Below are 15,909 nucleotides of genomic sequence, written 5' to 3' on the forward strand. Positions count from 1 at the left end.
ACCACCACCCGACAGTAACTGTAGAATGAAATGTGTTAAAAATAAATTGAAATTATTGTTTCTAAACAAATACTTAAATTGCAAATAAAAATGCACTGAAGAACTAAAGAGCACATAAAGAATGCAATGTTGATCTCATAATGGTAGAGAAATGAGTAAGTGAAGGATAAAATCAAAAGAAATGTTGGTTTACCAAAAAGTGGTATTTGAGCAATTATTAACCAAATAATGCGCGATTGTTTTTTCAGATCTTTAATCAAAATGTGATCTATTTTGAAAAAAAAGGAAATATTTTAATTTGTAATGTTTATTCGTCCTTTTGTTCTGTGCTTGACATTAATATGTGTACATGATATTATTCTGTTTAAAGGGAAAGGAAAGTTAACATGCTAAAAATTTTTATTCACCACATTTGTCTTGTTTAATAAGTCCTTCAGGAGCCAAGCTTTAATTTCAGTATGTGAATTGTTGATGCACACTGCCTCTCTGTGGCAATAAATCAACTTTGTACACACGGTAATGTAAAGTATACAGGTTGTTTTGTGAATGAATACAAGATCAGGAAGTAATTATTTTATAATAAATTAATAATATATATTATACAAGTTACCGGCTATATCAGTCTGATCGGTATATAGCTAATATCAACTTACCTTCAACCATCTTTAGTCTATGGTGACTTGCAGATTCAACTAGTGAGTTCTCTTAGGGCTTAAGGAGAGACAACTGTGTGTGAATCTTACCATTGTCCCATAAAATTTACATGGTTTTATAAGCATTTTCTTAAATCTCATGTGAAAATCTGAATTTCCCATGGAAATACTGAGGTTGTTTTTTGGGCCATTTGCACAATCCTTTGGTCCATGTTGAGAATTACATGAAGAAAAATATTTCACTTGTTATTACACACCTATAAGTCACAAGGTATACTGTATAGCACATTGAGCACGGATACATGATTGCTGTAGTCCAGTGGAGAGAAAATATTAATTATTGTTGATATGAAATCTGTCAGTGTTGTAACTAACATTAATTAAAATTTCAGAAATATGATGCTTAAATAATTGCAATAACCTTTCTTTATTATCAATATTAAATGGATGAGAAAATACAAAAATGTATACTTATCACTCAATAACATGAATTGGATTCTCTCTATTTAAGCACTGAAGTAAGGCTATGTAAGTGTTGTGGTAGCCAAGAATATCTATATTCATCTATACTAGCAGATGTGGCCAAATGCCAAATAATAGTCAATGGAATAAATTGACTAAATACTCATGTGCTTTGGGTGCCATCTGCCTTGTATCCTACTAATCTTTATTTTTGTTTTATACACTTGATTTTTGAACAATTTAAAACTGTTCCTTTGTACATGTTGTCTGAGAACAGAACTGTTATATTCTTTAGTATTGCTTGTTTCCTTGTCTAGAGTTGATCAGTAAATCATTGTTGTACAGTATTGTCACTCATCAAATTTAAACAATAGAATATTAAAACTGCTGGAAATGCCCTACATCTGCCTGTACTAACAAGCAAGTGTACTCACTAGTTATTACTTGTACAAGATTAGCAAAGTTCTAAAATATGCAATAACATTCATGTTCTTCAGGCAGTTAAAAAAAATCCAGAAAAAGCAACTTGGTCCTTCAACCAAATAACAGATATAAATTTTGCTTATATTGTTTATCAGTTCAACTGGGGTCAGTGGTGATTAGTTCATTTTGTTTTTTTCATTTTGGTCATTTTATCAGTGGCAGTTATGAAAGTGCCTCAGACTGTTAAAAAATTAATAAAAGCCAATGTTGTTCTATGGCTTAAAGAGCGTAAAAAGCAAAGACTATATTTGAATTGGATTCCCAGATGGGTCAGTATTAATTGAAACTCCAGCACACAATTCTACTCATGTACTACCACACTAGCTTGGAACAGTCTCATGTGGCTTTTGTGTATCTGTGGTAAAGGACTGGTAGACTTTAAATATCAAAGAACAAGTGTGAGTATATTTAACAGCTGCTTTCACACTTTGCAGATGATAGATTTATAAGGCACCAGTAAAGATTGTCTGTAGTGCAGAATTAAAGTCCCATACTTACTGAAGTATCTATATGGGAACCCAATCCAGCATGGAACCTAATCAGTTTGACATGTTTTTACCTACCGTAACTGCTTTTCACAAATTTTATTTCACAAAGCTTATTTTAAAAACAAGAGACACAGCTTGTTTGAAAAGAAAAGGCATTTTCTGGGTGAAGCTAAATTATATGGAGTAAATTAGATGTCCCTGGCTTGAACACACATTTTATTTTGCTGTTCTTGTAATGTTCACAGTACATGCTGTAAGTGTGATTCAGCATGTATATGCATTCAGGAGTCTTGGCTGCTTTATGTGATTTATGTAATATAAGTGTTATACATGTTTTGTTTGTCACAGGTTTTTCTGAATACCAGACGTAACAGCTGTTTACTTTTTCGAAATCAAAGAAATTGCTTTTCAGTAATTCTGTTGAAAACTTATTTGGAAACAAATGTATAAAATGTATTAAGCCTGTGTATAGGCTTAAAAGTATTTTCAGTGTAAAGATACTTTAGATTTGCAGTTTAGATTTGTAAAATGATCATTTTATTTCTGATCCACTAACCTGTAGATTATCAAAGCTCTGGGGAGCAAATGTCTTTGCATTTAACAAGATGGTCATGCATATCCGTTTACATTATTAAATGTAAAGGGATATCGGATAGAAAACTGTTTTTGTGTGATAGGTTTTACAGTCCAGCTTTTATTTCCTTCTTATTTCAGGTCCATTTGGTGTTAATCATGGTGTTGAGCTGCATACTGATGTTGTGGAATATGCCAAGGAAAAACTGGATGACTTTATTAAGAATAGCGATAGCTTTGATAAGTAAGTATAAAGCTATGCTGTTCTGTGCTGTTTGTCCATTGGTCTTATTGGTCTGTAAACTTATTCTGCACAGGTTTTGAAAAAAACTGACCTGCACCCATAAACTTTACAACAGATTTTTTATTTCTGATTTGTGGAAAAAGTCATGAGATGGCTGGTGGCACTACCATCTTGCAAAGACCCTTCTTTATGGGTCTTTATGTAAAGTGTTGTTTTAAAGCCAGTGGATCAATGAGCTGTAAATTGCCTAAAAGGCTCAATGGGCTCAGTCTCATTTGTAACATTTCTTATTTTTTTATGATAAGTACTAATATCAATCCAATTACTTTCATGAATTAGATAAAAAGAAAAAATATTTGTTTAGATTATATGACACAAAGGTATTTACCAAACAGGGTTAAAAAGTGAGCACAAAGAATCTTTCTAATATTTGTGTGATAACAGTGATGTGTGTATATTAGTCCTAGTCATTATTCTGCAGACACATAAACATACTGAAGAAATCACATTAGCTTGATGAGCTTTATTTTTTTTTCCAAAAGTAAATAAAGCCAATATCCCCCTTTCCAGTATATACAACCTCAATTTTGTATTTTCTTGGCATTCTGTCAAATAAAGTAGCATATCTGTATCTATTTTTGCCCATTTAGTCCTGTGAATCATATGTTTTGCTGGCTGCAATGTTTTTTAATACTAATACAAAGCTGTTTATCTAGAGTTGCAGTTATTTCAGGTGTTGTCAACTATTCACTATGTTACTTATAATGCTGCTAACAGGTCTCACGTGATTCCAAAGTCTTTACTTTTTATCATTTTTTTATTTTAGGAACAAAATATTTTTAAGTTGCACCAATTATCTCATAAATAGTTTTTTAAAATATTTTTGTTTATTGCAGATTTGAGTTCTGCGAACCCAGCTTTGTAGTTGGGAATTGTTTAGAAATTTCATCAGACAGTCATCAGTACGACCGTATCTACTGTGGAGCAGGAGTACAGAAGGATCATGAGAACTACATGAAAATCTTACTTAAAGTTGGTGGCATTCTTGTCATGCCAATAGAGGATCAGGTGAATTTATTCGGCTGTCTCATTAGAAACATTCAGATACTATTTCACCATATTTAAACTTGTTTTTAGTCCACTTTCTTTTCTTTTAGTTAGTTTAGTGGATTAACACCAAATTCAGATTTGTGGATTATTCTGCATTTTGCTTTTAAAGTGACACAGCTATTTCAAACACTATATATCTTGATAATTTCACAGTATCCCAAAGATTGTATACGATTGTATAAAACATTTCTCTTAATATTGGAAAAACACAAGCCTGTAATATTTCTTATGGAAAATATCATCAAACTGCTTATGAAGCCATTCGTCATTGAAAAATTCTTTCAAAATAGATGTGGAATAAGTTAAGAATTAGCTATTCTTTTTTATTATCCTTTCTCCTTATTTGGCATTACTACAATTCAGTCATTGAGTTTTGATGTAACTATGCTTGTACATGAACAACTAAAAAAGATGATTGTATACGGATCCTTTGAGTTGTGCACCTGTCCAACTATCAACCTCTTAGACATAGAGGGTAGACAGGTGTATCTATATTTAATAATACAGCAAACATGTAGGATCAAGGCCAGAATACAGGGGTTTCTGTTGAATGGAAATTAAGGATAACTTTGGCTACCTAGGCATGGAAATTTTTAATCTCGAATCTGTACTCTTCTACACTTTTCTTGCCACCCAACTTCAGGGACTTCTGATATTCTTTATATAAATTGGCTGCTTCATGGAGGAGTGATTATCCTTCACAGTTTGCATTTGTAATATCAAAAATAAATCAGACATATGACAATAAAATGCCATTTTTTTTTCTCCCATCTCGATTTTGAGTTATTAATCAAATCAACAGATTTCCATGGACATTTATTTAAAAAAATACTTCTATTGGTTTTAGAATCTATTGGAAAAGGAAATGTATGTCACAGACATTTTTTCCTCTTTTTAACAGCTGACTCAGATAACAAGGACAGGTCAGAGCACATGGGAAAGCAAAAATATCCTTGCTGTATCATTTGCACCTCTTGTTCAGCCAAACAGAACAGATGGAAACAAGCCAGAGACTGTAAAGCTGCGTAAGTTTTTAGTGCATTTTATCCCTGGAGTAAAACTGCTTTTTATTCCATTTGCAGATTGAGGTGATGTGCTTTATGTTCCTCAGACCAAACCCATACACCAATTTCCATTTTTAGTAAGATTTCCATTTTTAGTTTAGATTTTTCCATTTTTACATGTTTGTCATTGCATCTCTCCTAGGCACTCTTTTAGTTATTACTAATTGGTTCTTGTAATAGTTATTTTATTTATTGTTTTGTTTTGATTTTTCAACTTGCTTTCATTGTGAGCAAAGGGTTTGAAAGGGGGTATTCTTTAGCCTATTTTTACCAGCTGTTTTAAACTGATTAGGTTATAACTCTAAGATGTTGTTGATCAGATCTAGCCACTTGGATTTTGTTTTCTCATACAGTACATGACCAAATACAGAAATTTTATATATATGGATAATTATACAAAACATGTATATAATGTTTGAAGTAAAAATTATCTTCTTAATAATCAACACTCTTCATTTAAAGCAATACTATTCACTATTTAGTACTTCTGTTAATTATGTATTGCAGAAGTACAGGGTGTAGACAACATAATGTAAACAACAAGCATTACTAAATATTTATTAACTAATCAGAGGTTGTGTGACCTTCTCCCTTCAGAACTTATTGGAATATTGTTATGCAAGTTTATGAACTGTTTCTAGTTGGGCATTAAACCATTTTTCAACAAGAAGACCTCCAGTTCATTGGGAGATTAAGGTGGTGGAAATCTACCCTGCACTCTGTATTTCAGACCTTCTTATAAAGGTTCACTAAAGTTTATATCTCATGATAGGGGAGGCCATGATAGGTGTTTGACTTCATCCTGGCGTTCATGAAATCACTCTTGAATCTGTTTAGCAGTGTGTATGGGGGCATTATTATCTTGGAATATGGGAAACAACATCTTCATTATAGAGTGCACAAGGTCCCCTAAGATGGCTTTGTATTCCTTGGCTGTAAGCTCCTTAAAATTGAAATGAATTAAATTAATAAGTGAAAAATTGTTTCAAATAAAGCTAGTATATTTTCATGTACCTGTACACAAGTAACCAACTTGAGAAGAATAAGGAGCTGGACATAGGAAAATACAAAGTTTTCAAATATCTGATTAAAAGATAACAACATGCAAATGATTTACAAACTCTTTGCAGGCGCACAAAGAGAGCCATCTTGTGTCCATTTCATGCATTTTTGGTGGCTATGAAAAGACCCTTGTACATTGTCTCCATTGTTTATTGTGGAAATTTTACTTTGTACAACATGTAGTTTTTAGTGATTGTATTTGTATTTAGGGCCATCTTCATAGAGGTTTGTAAACTTAATGCTCTGAAAATGTAAAGATTGGGGGGAGGCAAATTACATTCCCCGCTTAAGTGACAAAGCAAAGATGATTTCTTGAGATATACAGCCATTACTAGACTTGTTAAACAATCAGTATTGTGACACAAATTTGAAGCTTTTTTTATGTCTGACCACTCAAAAACATTACTAATAGAGTTTGTCTGGGAAACCTGATTGCCAGACTGAAATAAAATATTTGTGTGCAACACTAAACACTAAAAGTTCCCTTTGTGTCTTTCAGCCCCAGTCTCTGTAAGAAACCTGCAGGATTTGTCTCGCATTTACATTCGCCGCACGCTTAGAAACTTGATTAATGAGGAGATGCAGGCCAAAGGCACACCCCAGAAAATGCCCCAGAAACGCAAAAGAAGACGGTGCCGCAGGCATCGGATCAATACATATGTTTTTGTGGGAAACCAGCTCATCCCTCAACCTGTAGAGAGTGAAGAAGATGAAAGAATGGAGGAAGATAATAAAGAAGAGGAAGAAAAAGATAGCAATGAGGGCTTGAAGCAAGAAGAACCTCCCCAGAATATGCTCAGAGAAAAAATCATGACTTTGCCTTTACCTGAATCACTAAAAGCATATTTGACATATTATAGAGAAAAATAACTCACTGCACTGACATTCATTTTGAAAAGCTGTAACACCTGCTGAGACTCTTTACTTTTTTTTCCTTGAAAATGTAGCATTGTTTTGATTTACCATGTAGGAGAAGTTGTTAAGATGAAAAGTTGCCACAAACTAAGTAACTGTCAATAATGTGACAATAATGCTGAGTATTAAGACTGGATTGATTTAGAAGAATATTGAAAATCCTGTGTTTACTAGTGAACATGAGAAAAAAAAACTGTTTCAGTACTGTTTCTTCAAAATAGAGTCCTCCAGGTCCTGTGGACATAGAATTTTCTATGTTTCACATATGTATTAGAAATAAGGATAAAAATGCATTTTGCCGATTTCAGACGGCTAAAACAAATTATTGTTGTTATAAACAAGCTTCAAATAATAGTATGTACCCACAAGGGTTTAGCACAAACATTTAGATGCTTTAAATAAAGTTTTTCTCAAGATTTCCAAAGCTTGTATGGAAAACCATAAAAATGATTAAATATACTTTTGCAGACATTTTGCTATCATTTAAGTAATCAATCTTGAATACATAAGGTGTTACAATTATTTGAGTTTTTGCGTTTGATAAAATATGTAGATTTGTCTTGGCATATTGCGGAAATGCACTTTACTTCATTTTTTGTTGGTTATGAGAACAGAACTATATCTGCTTTTAAGGTAAATTTCTGAACAATGTTTTGGAGTAACAACCACAGTTAAATTGATCTTTTCCCTTCGATTTATAAAATTGGTGACTGTGGAACTCTGGGACCTTCATAGAAACAAGTTGGACTTTCCTAAATTTTGTAAAAACATTTTACTCTGTCTTTTTACTTGATGGAGTTTATATGTCAGGTGCACTTTCCTGAGTTTATTAGACTTTGCTGACTGGCGAAGTTTTGGGAAAGACAATGACAGGGGAGGGGTATTATGATAAAGATTATGTTAATATTTAGTATTATGTGTGGAGTAAATGAAAAAGGATTTGCTTAGGTGATCATTTGATGTGCAGGGATGCTTTTACATTCCTTAAGTGCTTAAAAAGACAGATTAGGTGTAGTGAATGACCATGTTTTATTTGTATACAAAAGATTTTAGTCTACTTCTAGATACATGGCAATGCAGTGCTCCTTGATCACAACCAGCATTTTCATGTGTTTTCATGTGTAGTTCACCTGTTGTTTTTTCCTGATGTAGCTGAATATATACTTGTAGGTTCTCTCTTTTTTTTTTACTTCATGTAAAAAAAAAACATGAAAAATAAAGAGATCTGTAAGGGAGGTGAGTAAAATAAAAGGCATGTTGTTAGACTGTGGGAGTTTCAACCTTGATAATATCCATTTGGCTCCAGCTACTGTAATGCCAGCAATGATCTTAAAAATGTTCTCCATTGCAGTGGATTATGGAAGCTGTAGATTTGTTTATTGTATTGTGTTGAGAGTCATTACCTCCCGTTATCACTGTATGCTGAAGAGGCCTTTCATTTTTAGTAGCAATAGCATACATAAAAAGCATTGGGATGTAGTTTCTTGGACACTAAATGTAATTAACATTGCTATGTAAATCCTGTATACTTGGAGGAAACTGATTTCCAGCAATTGACTGATGGCCATCAACAGGTATACACTGAAGTGATGTAGTAAATACTCCAGATTGATAAGCAAACATAGAAGCCAAATATATAACTTTTGAACGTACATATACATCCCCTTAAATGTCAAATATTTTGGCACTGGATTCACATTAGAACTTTAACATGTACACACTATTTAAAGAGTTTAATACTTTTGACAGTTAAAATTAATGTCTTTTTTTGTACAGAAAGCTTTTAAACAATGGTTTCAGCACTCTCGGTCTTTGGGCCATTGATATGATAGGTACAAGAAGCAATAGATGTATTTTCATAGGTACATGTGTAACTTTTTTGATCATTGAAATATTACGGTATGGTGTTCATTTGTGTAAAGAATATGGATTCCTTAACATTGTTACAAATTATAAATTAATTCTTATGTGGATTCCTTGGTTTAAAGAAAATTGATCAGCTTAATCCTTCAGCAGATGATAAATGGGGAACATTTTTAAATAAAAGTTATAGACAGTCATGTGTCCCTGTGTCATTTTATCATATTATCTACTGTTTCAGTTATGGTGGTACTTTATTAGTGTATTCACTTTAGGCAACAATAATAATTTACTTTAGTTCTTAGATGGGCTTTAAATGTGATATATTATATCTTTAGTTTATGGTCTTTTAAAATGTCCTTTTGATTACATTTACTAAATTCACAACCGATAGTACTGCATGGTATCGCCCGTTAGTGCCATTTAATTTCAATAATAAAATCCCTCAAAATAATGTACTTTTTTAAAAGATACTCATACTGTTCATACAAGCAGCGATCTTTGCAAATGAAATGATTTGTTCAAGGTTGAAACTAAAAGTTATTGCAAGAAGAAGATATCATAGCAGGAATTTTATATATTATAATGCATATTAATAATAACATTATTAAAAGTGTTTAATGAGAGTTTCTTCTTGGTCATTTAGAATAAGGATTCTTCCACAAAACTTACTTCTCTATAAAACCACTTTTGGAAACCACTTAGTAAGGCTGGATATTTTGTCAACTTACAAGTTTTTCAACATCCCTGGGTAAAATGGCAACAGCAGAGTGCACATCATACTCATTAATTCTTCAAAACTGGTTATCCTAGTTCTAAGGATAACAACTGAAAGATTCTAACGAGACAGTAATTGTCCTTTGTTATTCCTTTGTATACCAACGAGGATAAAGGTTAGAAAGAGGTGCCAAACAATTGCCTGTGAAATGTTTACAATATATTGTGGTTTAGGGAGATGTATATTTGCTTGGAGGAAATATTATTTACAATTGTGAAAACTTGCAAAACTAATGAACAAACAATTTGAAACAATCTTTTCCAAACTTACTCCACTACAAATCAGAGACAAGACAATGTAAGACAACTGTAATTTGATAGATGTGTGAATATAATTAAAACCTTAATGTGTTTCTTTTTTAGTTATGCTTCTCCTTTAGAGCATAGTGTTAGAGAAACTGTCATTAGATCTGCTCCTTTTCATACCATACATTACCACAAGGGGGCAGTAGAGTTAAATTCAAATTTCTGTTCATTAAGTGCAAAGAAATAACAAGAAAGAGGTTCCCAAACCCCTGTCGTCCTTGATAGGCCACATTCCTACAGCTTTTTTAAGGTCTGTATGAACAGAAGCTCCTGAAGGGATATAAAATCTACTAAACTACTCAAATTAAATCAGTGATTAGTTGGTTTAAGAATTGTGCTGAAATGCAAACCTGCAAGTCTCCCAGACAGGATTTGGAAACTCCTCTGATCATGATTCCAAAGACTGCTGATGTTCACTTCACTTCGATTTATTAAACAGTTAATTGGAATTAGTGGTTTGCTTAATTAGACACTAAGGGCAGCATGGCATAATGGGTAGGTCTTTGGGCTCATAAGTGACAGGTTCTGTGTTCAAAACCCCATTATACTACCTGCTGTTGTACCCTTGAGAAAGGTACTTTATTCCAGAAATATTTTTCTTTTACTGCCCTCATTCAGGGAGGAGTCACATGCTCTCTAGTTGCCTAAACTCTACCTCCATGATAAACTGTCCTGACTGTGTGGCTCCGATATGGATTTGACCACTTTTTAATTAAATATCTATCATTTGCTTCGCTAAAAGATACAGTTGTAAGTTATTTATAGGATAGAAGCAAACTCATTATTATCTTTTTCCTATTACTATTATTTTTACTCTTACAAAACTGCATTCATTCAGGGGCTAGTAGCTTATCAGATATCCAAGATCATTTACTCAATTCATGAAATATCTGAGAGAGTCTGCGTCAAACAAGTTTGTCCAAAATTCCATTACCCGCTGTAAAAAGAAAAGCATCTTATTTTCAATTCTAATAGCACCTGCAGCTAGGTTTCATGTGTCTCTGGGTCCTTATTTCATTCTTGATGTTGAAATAATCTGAGGTCTGACAGCCTCAGTAACTTCAATTCTCAATATGTAGGCACTAGGCCTTCAGTACAAGATGTGGATTAGGAACTGGTTAAAGGATAGAAATCAGAGAGTAAAGGTAAAGTGGGTGTTTTGATAGTGGTGATAATAATTAGTGGAAAGGAACAAGTAATAGGTTTATTCCATGCTGAAAAAAAGAAGAAAGAGAACACAACGTTTCGGCCGTGGAGCCTTCTTCAGGTGTGAGAGAGACAGGGCAGTAGGCAAAGGTAAAGTAGCGGGAGAACAAAGGTTGGGAGGGAGGAGGAGTGAGAGGCGGGAGCAGGGGACAGAAAGAGAGGCCAATCAAGAGGTGTGAAATGAAACTTCCAATGAATGGAGAAAATTTAAAAGAACAGTAGTCTGTCGTTAAGAGAAGGGAGAATGTGTGATCCTAGCTGCAGAATAATTTTGGTTTCGGTGGTCTTTCTGATGTATGAGTTCGGAAAACCGTCTTTGAGAACACAGACGGAGAGATTAGAGTGGTCGTGGCCATCAGAGGTGAAATGAGAAACAATGGGCTTGGAGAGATCTTTAATCTTCACAGCCCTGACGTGTTCTCTGAAGCGGTCTCCGAGTCTCCTTCCTGTTTCTCCAATGTAGATGGATTTTCTATTTCAGGGTACCGAATGCTACATTTTTACCATGGACATCACATCTCTGTACACCGTCATTCCCCATAATGACGGCCTTACAGCCCTCAAGCACACGCTGGACAAACGCACAGTGCTTGATCCACCCACCCACACCCTGGTACGCCTTGCAGAATTGGTCCTCACACTGAACGCATTCTCTTTCAATAATCTTTTTTACCAACAGGTCAGTGGAGTTGCCATGGGCACCAGAATGGGACCCAGCTATGCCAATATTTTTGTCGGCTGGGTAGAAGAACGCTTCTTCGCTTCCTACACTGGCTATGTCCCTGACCTCTACAAACGATATATTGATGACTGCGTCGGTGCCGCCACATGCTCCAACGATCAGCTTGAGTTCTTCCTGCACCATTTCACCAACTTCCACCCGTCCCTCAAATATACGGTTAACATATCTTCCACTACTCTTCCGTTTCTAGACATCAACTTCTCCATCAACTTCCCCCGACTGTCCACTTCAGTTTATTACAAACCCACGGATTCACACAGCTACCTCCTGTACAGCTCATTTCACCCCAACCACACTAAAAACTCTCTTCCTTTTTCACAGTTCCTTAGGCTACGACGATTATGCAGCGACGACTTCGACTTCGAGAACCAAGCCCTCGAAATGTACACCTTTTTCATCAACAGAGAATACCCCAGCAGTGTGATTGACAGGGCCCTTGCCCGAGCCAAAAACACCCCCCGGACCATCAACCCGATCAGGAACTCCCGCCGTAACAATCGCATTCCTTTGGTGCTTCCTTACCACCCTAACACACTTCCTATCCCCAGGACCATTAACCACAACTTTTCCATCCTACAGGATGATCCCTCCATTGGGGCCCTCTTTTCTGATCGCCCTATCATCTCATATCGCCGACCACCTAATCTGCGTAACCTCCTTGTTCACAGCTCACTTGACCGCCCTCAACAACCATCTACACCAGGCACTTTCCCTTGCAACAGAGCTCGCTGTATCACCTGCAAGTACACATCCACCACCACACTCATTCAAGGCCCCTCAGGACAATTCCGGATCACCCAGACAGCATCTTGTACCTCCAGCAACCTTATTTACTGTATCTCTTGCAGTAAATGCCCAGCCATCTACATTGGAGAAACAGGAAGGAGACTCGGAGACCGCTTCAGAGAACACGTCAGGGCTGTGAAGATTAAAGATCTCTCCAAGCCCATTGTTTCTCATTTCACCTCTGACGGCCACGACCACTCTAATCTCTCCGTCTGTGTTCTCAAATACGGTTTTCCGAACTCATACATCAGAAAGACCACTGAAACCAAAATTATTCTGCAGCTAGGATCACACATTCTCCCTTCTCTTAACGACAGACTACTGTTCTTTTAAATTTTCTCCATTCATTGGAAGTTTCATTTCACACCTCTCTGCACCCATTCTGACTTCACACCTCTTGATTGGCCTCTCTTTCTGTCCCCTGCTCCCGCCTCTCACTCCTCCTCCCTCCCAACCTTTGTTCTCCCGCTACTTTACCTTTGCCTACTGCCCTGTCTCTCTCACACCTGAAGTAGGCTCCACGGCCGAAACGTTGTGTTCTCTTTCTTCTTTTTTTCAGCATGGAATAAACCTATTACTTGTTCCTTTGCAGCCTATGCATGCTGACGCAGCTACCCACCTGAATAATTAGTGGAATACGAGAAGGATCTTGTGATGGAGCAAGCTGGGACTTTGTTGAATCCTCTTCCTTCTCTGCAGTACATTGTATACACCTGCCTTGATTGGCTGATTGAATGGAATTCATCTGAGTGGCCCTGTGCTTAATTGGGACATGCTTCAGGTGTAGCAGCAGTTAGTACAACAGCAGTCAGGTGCAGAGGATGAGAGCTGTGTCTAAGCTCCTGCAGTTCAGGGAGGGAGAGTGTGGTACTGGATTCCTGAATTTTAGAGCGTTTAGATGGTACAGGACTTGAATAAACATTCCTGTCCTTTAACATCAGCAGCCAGATGGCAGTCCTTACCAGTATTAGGTTTGAAGAGTTAGAGAGAGAAAATTAAGACTTGCAAGGATTTTTCTTTTATGGATTGGTTTTAGAAAAGAAAGATGGTTCCACAGAGAGTTTAGTAGTTTATTCTAGTGTGTAATGTATTCCTGGATTTAGTTTGATTTCTCTGTACTCTTTATAGTGTAGTAGATTAGTAGTGTTTATATTTGGAAACTGGGTGCTAGGTGGTAAGATGTGCCTTGGAAGAATCAGGGAAAGTGTATCTCACAGTGTGTGGAAGACTGACCATGGAAGGGTGACCCTGACCGAGAGTGTCTGAGGTCCTAGAGTAGGGATGAGACAGGATCATCCACTCAAAGTGCTTTACAGGTAATGGGGACTCCCCTCCACCACCACCAGTGTGCAGCCCCACCTGGATGATGCAACAGCAGCCACAGTGCGCCAAAATGCTCTCCACACATCGACTATCAGTGGGGAGGAGAACAGAGTGATGAAGGCAGTTCATAGGTGGGATTATAAGAAGGCCATGATTAGTAACAGCCAATGGGAAATTTGGCTAGGACGCCACGATTTCCCTACTCTTTTCAAGAAACTCTCTGGGATTTTTATTGACCACAGAGAGTCAGGACCTCAGTTTTACATCTCATCTGAAGGATGCCACCTAGTGTCCCCATCACTATACTGGGGCATTAGAATCCATACAGACCGCAGGGTGAGCTCCCCCTACCAGCCCCACTAACACTGCTTCCAGCAGCAACCTTACTTTTTCCCAGGAGGTTTCACATCCAGGTACTGACCAGACTCACACCCACTTAGCTTTAATGGGTTGCCATTTGTGAGTTGCAGGGTGATACTGCTTTTCTGCTCAATATTGAATATGTGTTTGTGACAGACCTTTAATACCAAGTCAGCTCTTTCCAGGATACCAATATTTTCTTTTAAATACTGTATATTGATAAAAAACAACATATTCTATATTTTCACTATATATCAAAATATGTTGTACACCTTTTCATTATCTTCCACTCATTTTCTAGAAGAGGACAATGATGAGCAAAAATATATAAATATTTGCATCATTTTCAGGTAGTTTTTTCAAATTCTTTATAAGGAATTTGATATTTACTGTACAATGAATTTTCTGCAACCTGCACATAGCACTTGACTGTATTAAATTTTATTTACCAGTCCTGAATTGTGCCAAATACGTCGTTACAGATTATGCTATCATCCTGCTTTTATATCACTTAGAAATGCAACTATTGTATCAGCAGAAATAGTGTCTAGATTATTGATATTAATGTCAGAGTGAAGAGCGATCTCTCTCATGCTCCAGTACAGTAATTATTTCACTCAGTGTGAGGTTTCCCCTCTTATCAATCACTGCTCCCTTTTTCTGACCATAACTCAATTCTTAAGCCACACGCCTATATTTTGGGTTCCCATACTGCTCATTTTAGTACAAATTTTTATGCGCAAACTGAATATGACTATCCTAAAATTGTAAATATTAAACAAACGCTCCCCTTTCGACTTCGGCGACCATAGGTTGGAGACGAGACGACTTTCAGGGTCACTTACAGTTCTATAGTACATACCCTTTTCATTCAAGTGGGGCGTGCTAGTCACAGACTAGGAAGATAGAGAGTTAGCATTCTCTGACTCTCTGGTGGGGATTGAGGAAGAGCGGAGGTCGCATTCAGGTTTTATATCGGGAAAACGGCAGGAAAGGGTAAACGTGGGGTAAAAGGAGAGAGAGAGAGGTCGTGGGGAAAGTCCAACGTGGAAGGGAGTGGATAGTTACAATATCTTTGTCATACAGTATATAATACCACTGTTATTCAGTGTCCCTAATGATTGTTTAATCTAAGGAGTCGAAGAAAACCTTTTGTTTTTATAAATCTTTGATATTTGATTTAGAATTATAATGTGATACTTTTGCTCCTGTTAATGTGTTGAAAAGCATTAAATGTACTAAAAACACACTTCTTACCCCATGTTCCTCAATGTTTCACTGAGGCTTTTAAAATTTCACCCTTGTCATTCCAGACTGTAGATACTTTTCTTTTTATATTTTTATATTGTAACGCTTACGGCCGTCAGGTACTGTGTAAGAGCCGGCGTACCAGAGCAGGTGACGTCACCGCCCTTCCCTGTGATAGCAGGACTACAGCTACTGGGCTGTGGAGAGATCTCTCTTTAGCTCACGGTGCTGGGTCGCTGCAGAGAGA

At 36.3% G+C, this 15,909-nt stretch overlaps 1 protein-coding gene across 2 annotated transcripts in view; it reads left to right on the top strand.

The window, feature by feature from the left end:
• The window catches only part of pcmtd1 (protein-L-isoaspartate (D-aspartate) O-methyltransferase domain containing 1), a 28,845-nt gene extending 19,731 nt beyond the window's left edge, over positions 1-9,114 (top strand). For both annotated transcript variants that reach the window (XM_088918440.1, XM_088918441.1), the window contains 4 exons: positions 2,801-2,903; positions 3,800-3,971; positions 4,915-5,038; positions 6,639-9,114. In XM_088918440.1, the coding sequence (XP_088774566.1) occupies positions 2,801-2,903; positions 3,800-3,971; positions 4,915-5,038; positions 6,639-7,009 (770 nt within the window). In that variant the 3' untranslated portion in view covers positions 7,010-9,114. The remainder of the gene's footprint in view (positions 1-2,800; positions 2,904-3,799; positions 3,972-4,914; positions 5,039-6,638) is intronic.
• The last annotated feature ends 6,795 nt before the right edge of the window (positions 9,115-15,909 follow it).

This window comes from Atractosteus spatula, chromosome 6, assembly GCF_055471065.1.
Source record: "Atractosteus spatula isolate fAtrSpa1 chromosome 6, fAtrSpa1.hap1, whole genome shotgun sequence".
NCBI lineage: Eukaryota > Metazoa > Chordata > Actinopteri > Semionotiformes > Lepisosteidae > Atractosteus > Atractosteus spatula.